Source organism: Gobio gobio, assembly GCF_949357685.1.
Source record: "Gobio gobio genome assembly, chromosome: 6".
Taxonomy (NCBI): domain Eukaryota; kingdom Metazoa; phylum Chordata; class Actinopteri; order Cypriniformes; family Gobionidae; genus Gobio; species Gobio gobio.
Window position 1 is genome coordinate 46,292,724 of NC_137102.1, and position 23,830 is coordinate 46,316,553.

General features: G+C 39.4%; 1 protein-coding gene across 2 annotated transcripts in view; it reads right to left on the reverse strand.

Moving 5' to 3' along the window:
* adcy8 (adenylate cyclase 8 (brain)) overlaps positions 1-23,830 on the reverse strand; it is a gene marked incomplete at its 5' end in the record, with an annotated part of 72,836 nt that overhangs the window by 16,055 nt on the left and 32,951 nt on the right. The window contains 6 exons of one of the 2 annotated variants that reach the window (XM_079818842.1): positions 10,860-10,941; positions 12,678-12,850; positions 13,031-13,120; positions 14,341-14,542; positions 14,767-14,867; positions 18,204-18,401. In XM_079818842.1, coding sequence (XP_079674968.1) covers positions 10,860-10,941; positions 12,678-12,850; positions 13,031-13,120; positions 14,341-14,542; positions 14,767-14,867; positions 18,204-18,401 — 846 coding nt within the window. The remainder of the gene's footprint in view (positions 1-10,859; positions 10,942-12,677; positions 12,851-13,030; positions 13,121-14,340; positions 14,543-14,766; positions 14,868-18,203; positions 18,402-23,830) is intronic. The other variant, XM_079818843.1, reaches the window with a different exon arrangement.

Here is a 23,830-nt window from a genome sequence, read left to right on the forward strand (position 1 = left end):
TGAAAATTTTTTACATAGTGCACCTTTAAGTTATGAACAGTCTTAAAGATTTTTTTTTTTAATGTTTATGCAGTTTATGCAACCGGCCTCTGATCACACTTCAAGACTGAATGTTCGTCACCACAAATGCAAAGAATTTTATTAATTTGCCCCTGCTAATAGAACTCATAACTGATAGTGAAAGGAAAAAGAAGTAATTAACAATACACACACACATGTGTGTATTGTTAATTACTTGCGGTCTTGCCTTTCCACACACACACATATTTAAAAATGCAATTTTTAAACACCGAGTGGTGTTCAGTTATTGGACTTCTGTGCTAGTTACAGTTTGTCCATAACGAACACCATGTTCAAGCATAAGGGTGTCCATCAGTGCACATGGCACCAGGACACCCTAGGTCGTAGGTCAATGATCGACTTTGTGGTCGTTTCATCTGATCTGCGGCCGTATGTCTTGGACACTCGGGTGAAGAGAGGGGCGGAGCTGTCAACTGATCACCACCTGGTGGTGAGTTGGATCCGATGGCGGGGGAGGAAGCTGGATAGACTCGGTAGACCCAAACGTACTGTGAGGGTCTGCTGGGAACGTTTGGCCGAGTCTCCTGTCAGAGAGATCTTCAACTCCTGCCTCCGGCAGAGCTTCGACCGGATCCCGAGGGAGGCTGGAGATATTGAGTCCGAGTGGACCATGTTCTCCACCTCCATTGTCAAAGCGGCTGCTCGGAGCTGTGGACGCAAGGTCTCCGGTGCCTGTCGAGGCGGCAATCCCCGAACCCGGTGGTGGACACCGGAAGTAAGGGATGCCGTCAAGCTGAAGAAGGAGTCCTATCGGGCCTGGCTGGCTTGTGGGACTCCTGAGGCAGCTGACAGGTACCGACAGGCTAAACGGACTGCAGCCCGGGTGGTCGTGGAGGCAAAAACTCGGGCCTGGGAGGAGTTCGGTGAGGCCATGGAAAAAGACTATCGGCTGGCCTCGAAGAGATTCTGGCAAACCGTCCGGCGCCTCAGGAGGGGGAAGCAGTGCCCTACCAACGCTGTTTACAGTGGCGATGGGCGGCTGTTGACCTCGACTGGGGATGTTGTCGGACGGTGGAAGGAATACTTCGAGGATCTCCTCAATCCCGCCGTCACGTCTTCCATTGAGGAAGCAGAGGCTGGGGGCTCAGAGGAGGACTCGTCCATCACCCGGGCTGAAGTCACCGAGGTGGTCAAGAAACTCCTCGGTGGCAAGGCACCGGGGGTGGATGAGATCCGCCCTGAGTACCTCAAGTCTCTGGATGTTGTGGGGCTGTCTTGGCTGACACGCCTCTGCAGCATCGCGTGGCGGTCGGGGACAGTGCCTCTGGGATGGCAGACCGGGGTGGTGGTCCCTCTTTTTAAGAAGGGGGACCGGAGGGTGTGTTCCAACTATAGGGGGATCACACTTCTCAGCCTCCCCGGGAAAGTCTATGCCAGGGTACTGGAGAGGAGAATCCGGCCGATAGTGGAACCTCGGATTCAGGAGGAACAGTGTGGTTTTCGTCCTGGTCGCGGAACACTGGACCAGCTCTATACCCTCTACAGGGTGCTGGAGGGTTCATGGGAGTTTGCCCAACCAGTCCACATTTGTTTTGTGGATTTGGAGAAGGCATTCGACTGTGTCCCTCGCGGCGTCCTGTGGAGGGTGCTGGGGGAATATGGGGTCCGGGGTCCTTTACTGAGGGCTGTCCGGTCCCTGTATGACCGAAGCAGGAGTTTGGTCCGCATTGCCGGCAGTAAGTCAGACTTGTTCCCGGTGCATGTTGGACTCCGGCAGGGCTGCCCTTTGTCGCCGGTTCTGTTCATAATTTTTATGGACAGAATTTCTAGGCGCAGCCAAGGGCCGGAGGGTGTCAGGTTTGGGGACCACACGGTTTCGTCTCTGCTCTTTGCGGATGACGTTGTCGTGTTGGCCCCTTCTAACCAGGACCTTCAGCATGCACTGGGACGGTTTGCAGCCGAGTGTGAAGCGGCTGGGATGGGGATCAGCACCTCCAAATCCGAGGCCATGGTCCTCAGTCGGAAAAGGGTGGCTTGCCCACTCCAGGTTGGTGGAGAGTTCCTGCCCCAAGTGGAGGAGTTTAAGTATCTAGGGGTCTTGTTCACGAGTGAGGGGAGGATGGAACGGGAGATTGACAGACGGATCGGTGCAGCTTCTGCAGTAATGCGGTCGATGTACCGGTCTGTCGTGGTGAAGAAAGAGCTAAGCCGTAAGGCGAAGCTCTCGATTTACCGGTCAATCTACGTTCCTACTCTCACCTATGGTCATGAGCTTTGGGTCATGACCGAAAGGACAAGGTCCCGGATACAGGCGGCCGAAATGAGCTTTCTCCGCAGGGTGGCTGGGCGCTCCCTTAGAGATAGGGTGAGAAGCTCAGTCACTCGGGAGGAACTCGGAGTAGAGCCGCTGCTCCTCCACATCGAGAGGGGTCAGCTGAGGTGGCTCGGGCATCTGTTCCGGATGCCTCCTGAACGCCTTCCCGGGAAGGTGTTTCGGGCATGTCCAACCGGGAGGAGGCCCCGGGGAAGACCAAGGACACGCTGGAGGGACTATGTCTCCCGGCTGGCCTTGGAACGCCTCGGTGTCCCCCCGGAAGAGCTAGAGGAAGTGTCTAGGGAGAGGGAAGTCTGGGCATCTCTGCTTAGACTGCTGCCCCCGCGACCCGGCCCCGGATAAGCGGAAGAAGATGGATGGATGGATGGAATTTGCTCCTGTGATTCAAATCTGTATTTTCGGCATCATTACTCCAGTCTTCAGTGTCACTTTCCTTCAGAAATCATTCTAATATGCTGATTTGGTGCTCAATAAATATTTTTTATTACAGTTGTGCTGCTTAATATTTATGTGGACAACATGATACTTTTTTCAGGAATTTTTGATTAATAGAAAGTTCAAACCGATATATTTGAAATTATTTTTTTTTTTGTAAAATTATAAACGCATTTACATCTATAATATATATATATATATATATATATATATATATATATATATATATATATATATATATATATATGTAATATAAAAGCACAATATAGAATGTCACATTTAATACAAATAGAAAAGGTAAAGGCTTTGAGTCTAAAAGAAGAGAGAGAGAGAGAAAAAAAGAGTAGGTATATCTAATAACTGTCAGCAATACTAGGCAGATGAATAGCAAATACACACTCAGCAAACACAATCCAGTCACTGGAAGAAAAGGCACACAAAAATCCTAGCAACTAGTGGAGGAAAGCATCTGTAGGTAATCAATGACAGGAAAGATCTTCTTAAATGTGGAAAATAACTCTTAATCAGTAAAATATGTAGAAATGCTTTAAAACATTGATTGCAAACACCGTTATATAGGTTCATGTTCCAAAAATATTCTTAATTAAATGTAAAAACAACAACGACAAAAGACAACAACAACTGTATAATATTTACACAAGTATTTATACTGCCATCCATTTGCAGCAATGACAACTTTCATTGCGTTCATATGTGTTTTATTTGTAGGTGTGATTTTGAACCATTGCACCAGGCAGATTTTAATCAGGTTTGTACATTGTCATTTTCAAAAAGTGCCACATATTCTTAGTCTTTGACTGGGCCATTGTAGGTAATTCTCATTGTTGTTTTTTAGCCACTCCAGTAGGTTAATTAAAAAGTTAATTTGGCTTTGGAACCATCGTTCTGCTAAAAGCATCGGGTTTTTGGCAGATTTCTCATCTATTCCTCCATCTGTTTAAGCTGATGCTGAGTCCCACAGCAAGACGCCACCTTACTACCAAACTACACTGTGGGTATAATTCGTTTTAGATTTGGACAGCATAAAATAAGTTTCAGCAGGTTAAGTTGGCCCTATTTACACCTGGCATTAAGATCCATCTCGGGTGATTCGACCATCGATCGAGTGGTCAGCCGAGACATTTTGCAGGTAATATCTGCACAAGCGTCTCAAATGTGTCTCCTGTGACCACTTGTGCTCAGATTTCAGTGGAGGGTCTCTGCTTTCATAAACACACACATCACTCTTTATGTCAGTGTTACTGCATGTTGACAAAGTGCAAAAAGTGCTGTCTAGGATGCATCCGGACAGATTAGCGTTTACACTACAAATCACATGTGCTTCTGACCATCTCTGTACAGTATGTGTTTTCAGTGTTTTGGACAACTTGTGAATAGCTCATATGAAATGAATCTTAATTTCAGGTGTGTTTTTTAAGTGATGCTATGACTTCTATAGCCTCCGCCTTCAAAGTATCTCGCTGCATCCGAAACAGAATACTTCCCTACTATATAGTATGCGAAAAACAGTAGGTGAAAACTCCCCGGATGACCTACTACTACCGCTGAGATTCTGATGTACGCATTCAGTGGACACTTTCCTATCCCATGAGGCCACGGGAGGAGGATTTATGAATGCAAGTGAAGTAACGCAACTGATGCTGGTAGGTCACATGACAGTGACAACATGGAGGATGTAGAACATTCGAAATTCATTCATACTATATAGAGCGTTCTTTTTTAAAGGTCGCAAAGTAAATTTAAATTCAAATCTGGTACCCACTGAGACAGTAAGCGATTTGGACGCAGCATCTGTCTCGTTGCACACAGTGATATGCGGGACAGCCTGCATCTGGGTCACTTCTATTTCCTGATAGAGCCGTGTGCCCTCTACCCAATTCGTGCATTTGCTTTACTCCATTTAACACTCAGTCTACATTCCCAGCTGTCCTTCAGCTTCACAAGATGAATCGTGATCCTTCATCTGAGACTATCAGAGCAATATAAAACGTCACATTAAATTAAGTTTCAGTGCTTTGAAATAAAATGTCACAGACAGTTTAATGAGGGTTTAAGACTTTCTCCTCCAGCCTGAACTCCACCTTTACTCTTTAAAAAGGACAATACAATAATGTTATAAAGTTTGAGGTCAATCAATTTTTTTTTAGGTTTTTGAAAAAAAGCTTGTTTTTGCTCACCAAGGCTGCATTTATTTGATCAAAATACAGCAAAAACAATAATATGGCGAATTATTAATGCATTTTAAAATAAATTAAAACAACATGTAAATAAACGTATTCCTGTGATGACAAAGCTGAATTCCTCCAGTCTTCAGTGTCAGGATCCATAAGAAATCTTTATTTCCTTAAGAAATGCTGCCTTGTAAGAAGTTCTCAAGGATATTTTTTATATTCAAGGATAGTTCTCAATGATATTCCTTGATGAATAGAAAATTCAAAAGAACAGCATTTATTTGAAATATAAAGAATTGGTAACACTTTAGTATAGGGTTCAATTCTCAGGGATAGTTCACCCAAAAAATAAAATTCCGTCATCATTTACTCGCCCTCAAGTTGTTCTAAACCTATATACTATATATTTCTTTGTTCTGCTGTACTCTAAGGAGGATCTTTGAAAGAAAGATTCCCCCAGACCATCAGACTCCTGAACTCAGTCACGTGACTCACTTCACCCCCGCACACGCATAAACATACGGTCTTTCAACATTAACATCCACATACTGCAATTGCACTGCACTTTACTTTACGTCCCTATTGTTACTGCGTAACAACCTGTAATAAACCTTGCACATTATACTTCTTTATATATACATATTATATATTTTATGTTAACCACTTATTTTTAAGTCTACAGTTTATCTCACTTATCATCCACATATTTTTTATATTTTTATTTTTATCTTATTTCCTATTTTTATCTTTTACTTGATTTATTTATAATTCTACTTATGTTAATACTTTTTATTCTAACTTTATTCTATTTCTATTTAATTTCTTGTAACTGTTATTTGCACTGTCCATGGAGCGGACCTGTTCACATTTCACTGCCAGTTGTATATTGTGTATATAACTGTGTATGTGACAAATAAAACTCTTGAATCTTGAATATTTGTAACCAAGCAGATCTCGACCCCCATTGACTACCATAGTAGGAAAAAAAAACTATGGTAGTCAATGGGGGCCGAGATCTGCTTGGTTACCAACATTTATACAGGTTTGGAACAACTTGAGGGTGAGTAAATGATGACAGAATTTTCTTTTTTGGGTGAACTATCTCTTAAGTTGCTTATTAGCATGCATATTACTAGGATATTGGCTGTTTATTAGTACTTGTAAAGCGCATATAAATGCCTTATTCTGCATGACAATATTCTACATCCCTTAATCCTACCCAATACTTAAACTTAACAACTACCTTACTAACTATTAATAAGCAGTAATTAGGAGTTTATTGAGGCAAAAGTCATAGTTAATAGTTAGTTAATATTGTGAATTAAACAAAAATGTGACCAAAGTATTTATTGATATTTTTTATCAATTTAATGTGCCCTTGCTGAATAAAAGTATTAATTTCATTAAAAACATTGGTCCCATTTTATATTACGTGGCCTTAACTACTATGTACTTACATAAAAAAATAAGAACAATGTACTTATTGTGTTCATATTGTATTGCACACACTTTTGCTGATATTGAGGTGGGATATGTGTAAAGTTAGGGACAGGTTTGGTGGTATGGGTAAGTTTAAAGGGTTAGTTCACCCAAAAATGAAAATTCTGTCCTTAATTACTCACCCTCATGTTGTTCGACACCCGTAAGACCTCCGTTCATCTTCGGAACACAAATTAAGATATTTTTGTTGAAAGCTGATGGCTGAGAAAGGCTTCAGATAGGCCTCCATTGGCATTCAGTACATTTACACTCCCAAGACCCATAAAAGGCACTTAAAACGTCGTTACAAAGTCCATCTCACCACAGTGACTCTACAATAATTTTACGATGCGACGACAATAGTTTTTGTGCGCAAAAAAAATAAAAATAACACCTTTATCCAACTTGTTCTTGTCTTCCGTGTGTGCCTCCACGACGCATGCGCGAGAATAAGTGCATAGTAGTTAAGGCCACCTAAAATAAAGTGGGTCCAAAAAAATTTACTTTTTGAACTTTTTTTTGGATCTTTACAGACACTTCTTACAGCTATCTACTTCTATTGCATGAAAAAGAGCAGCCTAGATATTCTGAGAAGCTAAACATCTCCTTTTGTCTTCCACATACATTTTTCAAGCAACATGAATAGATGATGACGTCACCATTTTATTTCTTTCATACACTGCATTCAGTTAGTACCCTGAACACTTTGTCAGTGTCGTGACCCTTTGCGGTCTTGCTTTTAACAGGAAGTGAGCCGTGCTGCGTTTCTGATATCTCTGTTCAGCCTGACTTCCATCAGCTCTCTTCCAAACGAAGAGCTCCAACAAGGCCCCCTCCCCTAATTAAGCAGCAACACACGCTCATCTGCATACATTAATATCCAGCGTTAATTGAAACTGTTTCACAAAAGCGTCCAGATTGAAAAAATTAATTTACTAACAGTCAGGGCATGATGTAAGTGTTTATGCATGTGTATGAGTGTAAAATTCATGTGTGTGCGCGCATTTATTTGTGACTAAATATGGAACGAAAGATAATTTTATGAGGAGTAATTAAGCAAGTGGGGCAGACAGGGGTGTACGACTGTCCGAATGATTATTAAAAACACATCAACAAGCCTAACCTCGATTAACCCCTAAAACACATGCGCAAAGATGTAGAGGCAGACACGCACTCAGACAGGAGACAATTAAAGCAGTGCATATCAACCAAATTACTTTTGACAAACTGCATGGAAAGGGTTTAATACAAATGAGTTTCCAAAGTTTTAGGTGTCTTGGGAGGCCTGGTTTGGAATCTCACCACTGTCTGGAGGTGTTCGGGACTTTATCTCTGTCAAAAAAGCAATTTAGACAGCTGAAGTCTGGCAGCTGTTACAACGGAGACCAAAATGAATGCATTGTTTTAACCATGATAAAGTGATGTGCTAAGCTCTTTGGTTCTCAAGGAACTCACTCAGCAGATAATGTAATACAACAGTTCTGTCCCCTCATGCCTTATTCCCTTGAGTAAGGCACGTACCTGTATTCACAGGTTAATCAAGGGGAACATGTGCTGAATTTACCCCAGAGGATCATTTTATTGCCCTTACAGAGTCCCGTGTACTCAGTGGAGTTTTCAATTTACAAAAAGTACACACAGAGAAAATAGGTGTCAAAATTGTACCTTTAGGGGTACAACAGCTTGTCGCTGCGGCAGTACCCTTAAAAGGATATACTTGCGTCTTTTTTTTACCACAAAAAGGTTCATAGTAGTACCTTAAGGTACGTATTTGTACTACCCTGTAAGAACAAAGAAATTTGTTCGTTTTCTCGAGGTGGCAAGAGCAATGTTCGTTCTGGCCAGGACCTTCCATACTTCACGAGAAAAGCAGGTGCCGAACCCCGCCCACCAATCACACAATAGTTCTCGGACACCCACAAGAAAAAAGTTCTGCTCAGATGATGTGTCGAGAACAAGCTGCGAGAACTAATTTTGTTCTAAAAAGGCCGCAACATACTCCGCAATGACGTCATTTTGTTCTCGGAGCCCTGGTTTGGGAGTTCTCGCAGCTCGTTCTCGACACATCGTCTGAGCAGAACTTTTTTCTTGTGGGTGTCCAAGAACTACTGTGTGATTGGTCAGAATTTTAAAGTGAGTGGGGTTAATGCGGAGAAATTGAGATGTTCGGTACCTGCTTTTCTTGTGAAGCATGGAATGTCCTGGCCAGAACGAACTTTGTTCTTGCTCTTGCCACCTCGAGAAAACGAACAAATGTCTTTGTTCTTGCAGAGTATGTTCCAAGCTTTAGAGAGCCCTGTTTTGAGAGTTCTCGCAGCTTGTTCTCGAAACATCATCAGAACTTTTTTCTTGTTGGTGTCCGAGAACTATTGTGCGATAGGTCAGAAATTTAAAGTGGGCGGGATTAATGCAGAGAAACGGAAATGTTCGGCACCTGCTTTTCTCGTGAAGAATGGAATGGCCAGAACAAACTTTGTTCTTGTTCTTGCCACCTCGAGAAAACGAACAAATTTCTTTGTTCTTGCGGAGTATGTACCATGGCTGCAACATACTCCGCAAGAACAGAGAAAAAAGTTCTCGCTCCCAGGGCTGCGAGAACAAAATGACGTCATTTTGTTCTCGGAGCCCTGGTTTGAGAGTTCTCGCAGCTCGTTCTCGACACATCGTCTGAGCAGAACTTTTTTCTTGTGGGTGTCCGAGAACTATTGTGTGATTGGTCAGAATTTTAAAGTGAGCGGGGTTAATGCAGAGAAACGGAGATGTTCGGCACCTGCTTTTCTCGTGAAGTATGGAATGTCCTGGCCAGAACGAACTTTGTTCTTGTTCTTGCCACCTCGAGAAAACGAACAAATTTATTTGTTCTTGCTGAGTATGTTCCAAGCTTAAGGTACTAACATGCACCTTTTAGGAGTAAAAAAGGTACAAAGATGTCCTTTTAAGGGTACAGCCCCAGCGACAAAGCTATTGTAGCCCCTAAAGGTAATTTTGACACCTTTTTTTCTGTGCATTTACTTTGTCTTTTATGTTTCTCATAAAATCCCTTAGCAAAAAACTAAAGCCATTTGTTCTGCTTTTAATCTCAGTGATGCCTACAATGCAAAAAAAACGTAGTACATTTTATTCGTCTACTCCTAAAAAAAATATTTTCTCCTAAGGGTACGAGGTGATGAAAAGAATTATGAGATGGGAGGAAAAATGCTTTTGTGTATGCTCACAAAACTTTGAGATCTCACGCAAAAGTATTGCGTTCCCCCGAGAAACTTTGCATTCGCTCGCAAAAAGCATTAACACAAATTTTTCTTTAGTTTTGAGAGCGAATGCAAAATTTTGCATTCTCAATTTTTGCTTCCATCACCATGTCCCTTTAGGGGCTCCGTAATTATTTTACATATTGTGAGTATAAATGGGAAAAAAATCTGCCAGTACGATAAGAAAAATTACACCTAGTAAATCCACCTTGTTTTATAATTCATTTTGAGACATTTGAACTGGAAAACAAGATAAAAATACCAAGAATGTTTTTATTCTTAGTTAATTCTTTAGTCTTAAGAATTTTTTAAATATTAAGAAAACATTTTCAGTAGAAGCTATTAAGCAATTGCATGATGTTAAAGAACAACTGCAAGTAAACAAACATACAGGGGTTTAAAGTTTGAGAGCAATAGAGAGCAAAATATTTCAAATGTTATAATATACACTTTTTTAAATGGTTTAAAATTCGATTTTGAACCCCAAATTTTCCTTGTGTTCTCAGACTTAACTGCATATGAAAAGCAATCCCTCATAGACACTGACTCGCAGTGACAGAGTGCTTGTTTATTCATCCGACACACACACACAACAAGAAGAGCATAAATAAGAAATGATCAAATCACTGTCCAAGAAACACACGCCAAGTCCCAATCCATAGGCCAAACATTGCCAGTGGCACCACCTGCCTAAATGACACACTGTTGCCATGGACATGAGGGGAGGGGGTAAATATGGAAAGGCAGTTTATAGCTGGACACAAACACATGGCACGAGCACAAAGCATTTCGGCCATATGCGAGACTCCATTCGCCTTAATCAGAGCGGCGTCGACACCACACGCACACACACTTACACAAACCCAGCGCTCATTTCTCTCTCTCACTCATCACCACTCGGACCGACTCTTTCCCCTGATCTACGGCATCAAAGACAACAATCAGTAGAGTGAACTTAAAAAGCTTTGCACACACTGTGCGTCAGAGAGAGCAGGGCTTTTATATATTGACTGTGAGACCTTATGAAGCAGCCAATAACTTGCCTCCGTTTCTTAGAAACGTGACATTATAAAATAGGAACTGAATGGCCCCTGATCTGCTGTCAGGTTAGCGTGTGTGTATGTGTGTGTGTGTGTGTGTGTGTGTTACCTGTTGGCCATGGTAGAACACAGCTAAAAGGAACATCGCCATGAGAAGCAGAGACGTTTCCTTGGTTCCCAGGAAGCTTTTGCTGTAACCAGGGAAACGAGACAGAAAGTCTCATGAGCTCTGCAGCATGTTTATAATGTCCAGAGTGCAGTTAGTTAAGACAAACATCTGGCATAAATGTCATAAAGAGCCTTGATGATATAATAACAGTGTACACTATTTGTTAAACACTTATGATATCTGATATGAAAAAAAAAAAAAAAGGATTTGTTTATTTTTAACAAAAGTGAAATATAAAGTCTGCTTAGTGTTGTACAAACCTTTATCAGGACTTGGTTCTGATTTAAAGTTTGAGGTTTAGCTCTTGTTCAGGGGTAATTAGTAGTTTGGCAGATAGTTTTATCTAAAGCGATTTACAGTGTTCTTATCATAAGGACAATACCTCTGGAGTACCATGGAGTTAAGTGCTTGATGGCACAATGACGCACAGACCTCAGCAAGGGCGGACGGATAGAGAAATGCAAAAACTTTGTATGAGTAGGACTTGCAACTAATTTGTTTTGCTTTTAGAGTATTTATCCCTTTATATATTATATAATTATTCCCACTAAACTTTTTTTTGGATGACAAAACCATTATAAGTGCCTTGAAATAACTTTCAAACTTTCATAGCCCTCCGATCTTCTTTAGTGTTGTTAACCAGCAAAAAAATATTATTTTCTTCCCAGTTATAAAATAAAATCTCATAATTGACACATTATTACTACTTTTATTGGAAATTTTGATTTGTTTATTCTATATTATTAGGCTATTATTTTTAATTTAATTTAATTTAATTTAATTTAATTTAATTTAATTTAATTTAATTTAATTTAATTTAATTTAATTTAATTTAATTTAATTTAATTTAATTTAATTTAATTTAATTTAATTTAATTTAATTTAATTTAATTTAATTTAATTTAATAACGTGCAAAAGTTTTTTACCTTTTTTAAAGAAGTTTCTTATGTTCAAAGCTGCATTTATTTGATAAAAATACAGCAAAACAGTAATATTACAATTTTAATATATTTTTTTTAGTGCAATTTATAGTGGCAACTCTGAATTTTCAGCATCATTACTCCAGTCTTCAGTGTCACATGATCCATCAGAAATCATTCTAATATGCTGATTTAGTGCTCAATAAACATTTCTTCTTTTTATCAATGTTCAAAATATCAATAGTTGTGCTGCATAATAATTGTGTGGAAACTGTGATGCACTTTATTCTATGATAAATAGAAAGGTTTAAAGAACAGCATTTAAAAAAAAATATATAGATATCTTTACCTTTAATATATTTTGTAACATTATGAATGTCTTTACTGTCACTTTTGATCAGTTTAATCTAGCAGTTAATGCTAAATAAAACGAAAAAATCCTTAAACTTTTGTACGGTACTATATAAATACAAGGGCACCTTTAGATTTTGGAATGAAAGTAGCTGTAAACTTACAGTTTTAAGTTTAACCTATAAACTTACAGCTATCAACATAAACTTTTGACCACCAGGCCACACCACCCACATCTAGAAGACAATTTGCGTCTATGTGACGTCAATCATACAGTAAAACTTGCAGAAATCTAATAAAACCCTCGCAGACTGCTATTTGAGAAACAGCATGACATTTATTGCTCTTACTGTTTGTCCACGTCATCTTACGCACTTACTTGAGTCATCACAATTATGTCTATATACCGTTACAGTGTAATGTATAATTTCACTCCTTATAACTAGTTCTTTAATGGCTCCTGAATGTGAGAGTTTGCGTACGTACCTCTGATTGAGTGTAAGTGTGTCATAGCGGATGAAGAGTGGCGTGTAAAAGGCCTCGGTCAGCACTGCGTAGATAGCGATCATGATCAGCAGGATGGCCAACTTCAGAACCGAGTTGAGTCTGAGGAACACTGCACAGGTCACCATCGCCAACACTCCAGTAAACACGAAATACTGTCAATAAACAGCCAGACAACCTCACCATTAACATCTCATCGCTCAATGCACAGTGAATCAATTGATTTTTGAACAGTTTAAACAAATGATAGAATTCTATCAATCCTTTTAACAGACTGAAACTGCATGGCAAGAAGCTGTGGATCTGTTTGCGTGGGAGGCGGTGGATGAAAAGACCTCTGGGTAAAAGCAGATATCTGGGATTGAGGCGGATGCATTAAACGTCTGGTTCCTGAATGAGACGGATTTGTCGAAATCACACCAAAGCTATGGTAAAAGAGAGAGTGCAAATGTTAGAAAATAGATTGCATTTGAGAATATATCTGTATAAAGAGCCATACGATTACATTTACAAGAACTTTCTAGAAATAGGTATTATGACAAGTAACTAATAAATAGCCGATATTAAAAGTCCATATTTAGACTTTTAATTTAGGCATCACAACATTATAATTACAGTATGAAAAATTGATTTTTATTCTGACATTTGCTAAAGATGCATTAAACAGTCATTAAAGGTGCAATGTGTAGTATTTACACTAGGACCTACTGACAGAAATTCAATATAATATACATAACTATGTTTTCAGTGGTGTATAAAGACCTTACATAATGAACCGTTATGTTTTTATTACCTTAGAATGAGCCGTTTCTATGTACATACACCGTGGGTCCCCTTACAGTGAAGTCGCTATTTTGTGTCGGCATGTTTCTACAGTAGCCCTAAACGGACAAACTGCTCTACAGAGCGCTAGCTACTCTCTGCTGTCTCAGACAATTACATCTTTGTCCTGTGTCGGCCACCGTAGCTACACTCTAAAAAATGCTGGGTTAAAAATAACCCAAGTTGGGTTGAAAATGGACTAACCCAACAATTGGGTTGTTTTAACCAGCGGTTGGGTTAAATATTTGCTTAAAACAACCCAATTGTTGGGTTAAAACAACCCAATTGCTGGGTTAGTCCATTTTCAACCCGACTTGGGTTATTTTTAACCCAGCATTTTTTTGAGTGTACTCTATGTGCTACGAAAGGGAGGGGTGAGCGGTGGGAAGGTTGCAATTAACAACCTTTTGCCGCTAAAATTTACACAGTGCACCCACCGTTAAATTATAAGTGCTTTAAAAGATCAAGATGACGGATGATGTTAGATGACGGCAAAAGTACGGCAAATATAAAAGTTATTAAATTGAATAAAAAAAATGAAATATCAACTAATACGATAAATAATTTCGGCTGATAACCAATATGGTATTGATGTATTGTGCAAGGCTAATTTTTTAGTCATAGGCTGGTGAATTTTGTACAAATTTGTCTTAAGTCTGTCACTAGAAAATCAATAATTTTTTTATTAGCGTTTAAATTGGTTCAGTTGAGAAATCGATTGGTGGGGCTCAGGAATTTTATATAGAACTATATATATCCATGACGAAGTGTGCAAGAGTATAATGATCACATTGAAAATAAAATTAATAAAATGTTTGCTCACTATGTTGATCATGGCAGCCAGGAAGTTGATGAGGATGGAGAGGAAGATGACGACGTTCCGTGCAGCGTACGTTTCGTTCACCCAGCAACACGCTTTTCGCAAAACCAGCGGCAAACACTTGTAGTCCTCCGCCGTTGTCACAACAACAAGGCAACAGTGCAGCAAGATGAGGACGGAGAACTGTATCACCATAGTGACCATCCTACAAACATGAGCGATCACATATTATATGATACATTATAGGTGTAATCAAATATTCGAGACTGGTGTGGGCCAAATATCAGGGAAAAACCCACATCGAATACTACTGGAAATATGAACCCATGACTTCTATATATAAACCCAAATAGATCATGTGTCACCCTCAGTTTCTGTGATGGTTATGGCCATCAGTATATGTATGTTCATGTGTACAGTATGTTTTACCTTGCTGAGGGAAGTAAGCTCTGTATTCCAGTGATGAAGAAGAGAACAATGAAGGCACACACTAGATTAGACTTAAACACCTCATCTCTCATCTGGGAATACTGTAGAGGAAATACACATAGAAAACATACAGAGAAAAGTAAGGACAAAAATTCCTCTTCACATGACGACCACACTGACCACACCATGAAAGCAATGCTAACCACGTAGGAGAGAGCAGGGTAGGCGCTCATACACACACATACACACAACTCCTGTGCTTTCCGGGTTAGTGAGAGAACGTGTGATGTCAGAGCTGGAGGCGGGGCAAACCAAAACACTCAAAGGCCAAGCAAGGGGCGAAGGTAAACTCAAAAGAGCAGAAATGAGGCGAGGGACAAATAAACTGAATAAAAAGCGTTTTTAACTAAGATGACGACATGCATGGTGGTGTATATCATGAGTAATCTGAAATCCCGGGTGTGGGCAAATCCCAGTGGCTCAGGATGAATTAACGTTCATCAGTGATGGCGATTAAACAAATCAATTTGGAGAACAATCCAATCGGCTGAATTCAAAGGGTCATTATCCTAAGTGTCGATTTGAATTCAGACTCTTTTTCTTTTTCAGAACCCGCTGACCAGATCAGGAAACAACAATTTTGTCAGACGCTTTCCACCTAAAACTGGAGGCAAATAGACCTTATTCAGAGCAGCGCCGTGACAGGTATGAAAGCGAGGATGTGTAGGATAAATGGCATCTTTTGTAAAAAGCTATTGTCTGGGGGGGGGGGGGGGGTTTGTCTACTGTAATTTCTCTGAAAGATATTTTTGCAGTTTTTCGTCAGCAGAAAAACTAAAAAACATTAAATAACAGTACAACCCACTGAAGAGACATGTCCATCCCTCAGAGCCTCTCTTTCATTACCGTTAAAAATCAAAGATGGCGCTGCTGTAAAAAGGGCTATGGTTTTATATAATTCAGCTGGACTACACTGTAAAAAAATATTTTCTTACTCAGAATTTTTGTCTTGTTTTACTGTACAAATAACGAAATATCCTTACATCGTTATAAGTTATAATTATTACTTAGAAAGAAAAATGACAACTAAGATAACAAGTGTTGCTTTCTAATGTATAAACTTTAAGTGACTTTACAGTTAAAACAAGATGTCCGCCAATGGTACGAAACATTTTATTTAAATTAAGTTTATATTTCTTTCTTATTAATTTAATTTTGATACATTTTTCTTAAAATAATATAAAAAATAATTTTTCTCCTCAAGTAATTTTCAAGTCAGCATAAAACGGAAGCTGCAATAGTCTTCTTTATTATGATGTACACTATATTGCCAAAAGTTTTGGGACGTCTGCCTTTACATGCACATGAACTTTAATGACCTTTAATGATCCCATTTTTAATCTGCAGGGTTTAATATGGAGTTGGCCCACCTTTTGCAGCTATAACAGCTTCAACTCTTCTGGGTAGGCTTTCTACAAGGTTTAGGGGTGTGTTTATAGAAATTTTGACCATTCTTCTAGAAACGCATTTGTGAGGTCAGGCATTGATGTTGGACGAGAAGGCCTGGCTCGCAGTCTCGCTCTAATTCATCCCAAAGGTGTTCTATTGGGTTGAGGTCAGGACTCTGTGTAGGCCAGTCAAGTTCCCCCACACCAAACTCGCTCATCCATGTCTTTATGGATCTTGCTTTGTGCACTGGTGCGCGGTCATGTTGGAGCAGGAAAGGGCCATCCCCAAACTGTTCCCACAAAGTTGGGAACATGAAATTGTCCAAAATGTCTTGGTATGCTGAAGCATTAAGAGTTCCTTTCACTGGAACTAAGGGGCCAAGCCCAACACCTGAAAAACAACCCTAGACCATAATCCCCCCTCCACCAAAATTTACACTTGGCACAATGCAGTCAGGCAAGTACCGTTCTCCTGGCAACTGTCAAACCCAGACTCGTCCATCAGAGCGCCAGACAGATTCGATGGACAGAAATATTCAAATAAAATTTCAACTAAATTACGGATCTGCCTGCATTGTCACTATATGATAATTGAAATGAGCTGGATAACATCACCGTTTTCTCCAGAGCGGCTGTACAGCTGAATCAAATTCTGTTTAACACTGTGAAGCTGCTTTTAAACAATCAGCATTGTAAAAAGCACTATATAAATAAAGGTGACTTGACTTGACAGAGAAGCATGATTCGTCACTCCAGAGAACACGTCTCCATTGCTCTAGAGTCCAGTGGCGGAGTGCTTTAACCCACTGCATCCGGCACTTTGGATTGCACTTGGTGATGTAAGGCTTGGATGCAGCTGCTCGGCCATGGAAACTCATTCCATGAAGCTCTCTACACACTGTTCTGGAGCTAATCTGAAGGCCAAACGAAGTTTGGAGGTCTGTAGCTATTGACTCTGCAGAAAGTTGGCGACTTTTGAGCACTGTGTGCCTCAGCATGCACTGACCCCGCTCTGTGATTTTACATGGCCTGTCACTTCGTGGCTGAGTTGCTGTTGTTCCCAATTGCTTCCACTTTGTTATAATACCACTAACAGTTGAGCGTAGATTAATTAGTGGTGAGGAAATTTCACGAATGGACTTATTGCACAGGTGGCAACCAATCACAGTACCATGCTTGAATTAACTGAGCTCCTGAGAGCGACCCATTCTTTCACAAATGTTTGTAGAAGCGTCTGCATGCCTAGGTGCTTGATTTTACACACCTGTGGCCATGGAAGTGATTGGAATTCAAATTATTTGGAGGGGTGTCCCAATACATTTGGCAATATAGTGTACATCCAAGTGAAACAGCTTCTCGAATGAGACAAAAATGCAGGACGGGACTTGATTTTGTCCATCTGGAATTGATTAGCTCGTTGGATCGCTGTGGTTTGCTACTGCTGTGATCTCATGTGAGTGACAGGTTATTGTGCCGCCCTCGCACCAATAAACATGACATCAAAGAAAAGAGCAGATGTAGAGGGAGGGAAATTATTTTGATTTACGATTACGAGGGCAGATTAATTTTTTTAAATAATAATGTGCATGGATAAATTATTTAGGATAAACAGCAATATCCATTTTATTATCCATTTTGATTTCAGTGACTTGACTGACTGTTTAGATATTTGTAAAGGAAAGCAAGACAATTTTTTACAGCGTTTGACCATCTTTGACCAACAAGAAAGCAGCTACCAAGCTCCAAATAACAGCTGGACAACCTTAACTCGTTTTTTCGGATGGGATATAGTAATTGAGAACATTTTAAACTGCTGTGTGTGTTCTAGAAAGTATTGACTGGTATTGCTGGCACATAACGTCCTTTAGTTTACTCATGACACTCTCTCGCCTCCTTCTCTTGCACCTCCACAACAAAAATAAAGCAAAAAAGAGGAAGCGAGAGAGCAGAGAGGGAGGACAGGATGGCTGGAAGATGGGAGCAGACTACCTTGTGCTCCAGCAGTGCTTCTCTAAAGGTGAGCGAGAAGGGGGAGATATGTTCTTGGCGGAGCTTGTCCCCGCTGCGCAGGGCGATGGCGCTCTGCATGCGAGCGTTAATTTCCTGTGAGCCGGCGCGCACATGCAGGGCTTGAGCCAGGTGGTTGGGGAGCAGGTTAATGGAGTGACGTGTGAGCGCAGCCAGAGTCTACAGAGGAAAAGCACATGCAGCGCCCATGAGTCTAAGAGAGGGTGTGTGTTGTGAATGTGTGTGTGTGTTGTGTGTATCTGTTCATCCAAGAGCTCTGCACAACATGAATGTATGAAAATCAAATAAATATTAGAAAATGATTGCACAAACACATGCACATTTACTTAGCTAAATGAGGACAAACTACAGACTTTGTTTTAAATAAGGCTTATATGTAAGCATATATCAGCTCAAACTTAAAAGAAAACTTTTGCATTATTATATTTATTTAAGAACTTCCCAAATGTCCTAAATGGAGGTTTTTTTTGGCCAGATTTAGTTCGCTTCTCATGACAAATGGGTCACCAAACGACAAATTTTGTCCCCAAACGACAGCTAAGTATGTACAGACACACAAACATAACACTTGCACATAACATTCTTTTTTGTACAGCGAATGCTCTGGACTGTAAGTAATAGGCTTTTCTAACTGCCTACAGCTCAGCCCATCTTTTAGAGTGGATCTAAAAAAAATCAACACACTATTGCAATGTCTAATATTTCCATTGCCTTAATGCCAGACCTTTTATATCAGATATATTAAGGATCAGAATATGAGGCTGTTCCAGTTAGTTCTCACTGCTGCAAAATCCAGCCAAAATCAGATGGGCTGTTGATTTTACATGGTTTATATCTGGTCCAACCTGGTCTAGATGGCTGATTTATGGTGGAAGACCACCTTTGATTAGGAACACACCCTTTATCATCTGTTGGTATGACCAATTTTTGTTATACGTGAATTTTATCATGCATGTTAAGGCTTTATATATATCATGCAATGGTACAAAATGTAAACCAGTCAGTAGAGATTGTACTATATTCTACATCCACAGCACAATTAAAAAAATCCGACACCAATACAAAAACTATAGCCTATTTTGAAAACTGTGACTGAAAAAATATAGATGCTTCAAGTGTAGACCGCTTGGTTGCTTATAATGGGAGCAATTTAGTTTAGTTAATAAAATAAAGAAAAATGACAAAATAAAGAAATAATAAAAATAAGGTGCTTTATATTTTTGACTGTATTTAAATTATGTAACATTTGGAGGTTTCATTTCCAGCAAAATAGCTATATCATGATATAAACTCTCATTCCATGATAAAGGATTTTGGTCATACAGCCCACCTCTAGTACGGATGATACAGGCAGATTTCAACAACAAATAGCTGAGGTTCATATGAGGAAAGGGGTTAAACAAAGATATCACTAGCATTAAACACACCATACAAACATCATGACATAAATGAGAAATGGCATGAACGAGACCTGGCTAAGTTCAGGCCATTCAACTAAACCTGATGACTGTACAAGAAAAGGGAGGCAACCTTAAAGACTTGCAAAATGTTACATCAGACTGGCAACGCCATGGATCTGATCAAAACCCTACACTGCAAAAAATGTATTTCTTATTCAGTATTTCTGTCTAATTTTCCAGTACAAATATCCAAACATTAATAAATTAAGATACATTTACTTGAGATGCTAAATGACCGAAGATATTAAGTCTTCTTTTACAATTTCTTTTTTTAATCAAAATAAAGTGGGCTTTGAATTAAGTTTAATTTAAGATTGTTTTGTGTGTGTTTGTTTTAAGCATAAACCTTTTCAGATAACAAGACATTGGGCCCTATTTTAACGATCTAAGCGCATGGTCTAAAATGACGGCATAGGTGCACTTAGGGCGTGTCCGAATCCACTTTTGCTAGTTTAACGACGGGAAAAATGGTCGACGCGCCAGGTGCATGGTCTAAAAGGGTTGTCCCTATTCTCTTAATGAGTAATGGGTGAGTTTTAGCCGTAACATGCAATAAACCATCATCTCCCATTCCCTTTAAAAGCCAGTTGCGCTTGCACCATGGCGGAGTCGCTATTTACATGGCGGAATTTGTGAGTGGAAAGACTGAATGCTTCTCCTGAGAGGAATGCTTTGATTTTTAATATTTTAAAATGTTTGTGTGCTGCTGCGCAACCCTGTGTGTGTAATACTAATAGCAGAGTGTACGCACGTTAAATAACACAAAAAATACTGCGCAGTTGTTTTCAGTTGCCTCAAAATAGCCAACAATGCGCGCCTGAAAGCACTGCGTTTTCAGACCAATGGGAGCACAAATGGGCGCAAATTAATTGGCTATTTAAACAACAATGCGCAGGACGTGAAAATGATAACTGCGTCAGGCTGAAACTAGTAGTAGTGGGAAGTTCGGATCATTTTACTGACTCGGATCTTTGAATCTCGTTCAGCAAAATGAACAAATCTTTTTTCAAGTCATTTCGTTCATTTCAGCATAATCTAATTAAAATGTTACATGTTACATTTTTCAACACATTAAGTACTTTTGGAATAAAAAATAAACTATAAGCTAATGCAGCCATGGCCAAACTTTGAGAAAGAAATGATTCATTAATTGCTATAGCTTGCTTCAGGCTATGTATGCAGTCTGTTAGTTCACCTCAACTCCCGATCCAAATCGTTCTTTCTTTTGTCACCGTGACGGCCTCATATGTAAATTAATACATGCATCCGGAAACAGAAAAGATTAGTTCATCTTTCGAGTCTTCTCGTTCGAGTCGTTCGTTCAAGTCCCCATAGGCTGAATGCAAAAACGGAAATGATTAGTTCATCTCTCGAGTCTCGTTCTTTTTTCACGTGACCGCTTCCCGGTTCAGTGTCTCGCAACATATACAACATTACAGTCGTATTATTGACTGTGTGTTGTAATATATTTATTATTATAAAATCATCAGAAGATATGTGCAATAAACATTTGTAATGCCTATCCGTTCTGAACAACCCAATGTGTCCAGGCTTCATAGGAAAATAAATTATATTACTAGCTAAAAAACTGAAATAAACAAACAAAAAAATGACTCACTTGTTTGCAAGGAAGGTTGTGAATTAACCATAGACTGTAAAGGAATGAACTAATTTCTGTATCCAACGCGGCTTTCACGTCACGTGACAAAAGAACGAGACTCGAGAGATGAACTGTTTCTGCATTCAGCCTATGGGGACTTGAACGAATGATTTGAACGAGAAGACTCGAGAGATGAACGTTTCTGGTGACTGCATAGCCTTGCCTAATGGGACTGGGACTTGATGAACGAATGGCTCGAACCAAGACTCGAGAGATGAACTAATCATTTCTGTTTCCTGTACAGAACATATGGGAGGTTGCGCATGCACAGTCAACACAAAATGAATGAAACGCTCAGACAACCCGTTGTTTTCGAGTCATATTAAAGATCCGTTCAAGATGAACGAATCGTTCATGAACGACACATCGCTAGAAACTAGGAAAAAACGCTTGAGTTGCGTCTGGCGTTGGGTGTAGGATAGGGCCCTTAATATCTTAAGTAATTTTGCTTCTCAAGTAAATGTGTCTTGAATTAAGAATGCTTAGATATTTGCATTGGAAACCAAGACTGGATTGCAACAATACAAAGTAAGAAAATATTTTTTGGCAGCGTAATGATTTTTACTGTTTACATGAGACATCTTAAGTGGCTGGAAATTCTCTACATTGGCAGCAAGGCCCATACAAACAAACTCACACAGCCATACAAACAGGGCTCAACACGTAAAGCGAGACTTGACTAATGCAAGTGTCTAACTAGCCAATTCAGCCAATTAGTCTGTTACCTTTGTGTGAATGTGACAGACTTCTAAACAGAAGAGGGCAAAATGTTAGAAACACAGAGTATACTATTAGCATGTGGCTAAGCTAATGACTTAAATAAGCACAAAAAACACAGCTCATGCAAATATTGTGAAATTATATATTTTTTTTACAGTAGAACCAAATAAAATGTGTATTTTTATCATCTACATGTATCTTGAATGATGGCTCTTGCTAATTCATAAAACTCAAATAAAAAAGACGCTTGGTTCAAACCAAACAGTATCAACCACTGTGTCAAGACGGCTGTTCAGAAGGATCATGCTGTCAAAGGCGATTACATGGAAGAATGAGAGAAGACCTCCATGTGTGTGGGTCACTAAACATTTCTTTGCAGCAAACCCAGTAACAGCCATATATATCTCACATATGTGGACTGGAAGTAAAATGAAAGCTTTTTTTCTTTCCATCACAGTGTATGGATGTGTTGTATTATATTAGAGCGTATTTCTCAGCGGAAATGTCAGCACAGGGGTAGAGGTCAAATGGAAGGCTGACTAGCAGAGGATTTTGCATAAACAGGATCTGACACAGACATTTGATTTTGTTTTGACCGTTGAAAGTATCTTTAAATTGGACCATCATCTGTGCCGTGAGCTGGAGCTGTGGTCACTGTGAGCCGTGAGTCATCTAGAGAAACACTCTCATGCATACACACTGGAATATTTGCATACAAACATACATAGACAAGGTGCTGTTCCTCCCAAATATTTATAATATGCATATACAGTGGCCTCCCAAAGTATTTTGGCACTTAATGAAGTAGTTCACCAACAAAAATGAAAATTCTTATTACATTTTGTGGTCTAGAAGAATTTCAGTCATATGGGTTTTGAATGGCACATGGGTGAGTAAATGACGACAGAATATTTAGGTGAACTCTCCCTTCAAGCCACAATAACATGATTTTCAAGCAAAACATTTCACAAATAATGTGCTTGTGAGGTTTCAAAGGTTTCATAAAACTATAGATATAATAAAAACAAAATGTTTTGTTTTTAACAACCAGAAACTGTTCAAATTAAGGATGCATCGAAATTCCAGCCAATTAAAATAATCTGTCGAAAATGGCAGTTTCGTTTTTTCAGGGTTTTTTCGTTTCCGTATTTTTAAAATTCAGAATCATTAAAATTATTTAATTTCATTAAAATGTCTAATACAAAGTCTAATTTTAATATAAGTATACAAAAAAAAGCAAAAATGTTTTCATAGTTAATATGCTGAACCACACCTGTGATTAATCTGCTAGTACACCTGTGTGAACTAGATGGGCACTGACAACATAAAACCACTAAAAATAATAATAAAAAGTTACAAATCACAAAGTTCATACATTTTTAAGCCTGGCATAAGTGGCCACATGGACTTCTCATCAGATGTTAGTTCTAACAGTGTTTAATGTTTGCTCATGTGTGTAATCAAAATTGTATTAACTGATGTGGGCAAATCTACTGTTAGCATTGGGATTTTCATAGAATAAAAGTTTTTTTGTTTTGTTTTTTTAAAGCATGCTATGAGTCTGTTGAGTCTGATCACAGACATTCAGCAAGTGTTCTTCTAACAAGTAAAAGCAAAGGAAATTGACAATATGTCATGGCCTTGAAGACCCTGAAGGGACTTTTGACTTTAAGACTTTTTAAGACTTATTCTTTATTTCACTGTATAGGAGTTATTCTTTCTAGCAGTTATTGGCATAACCAGTGGTG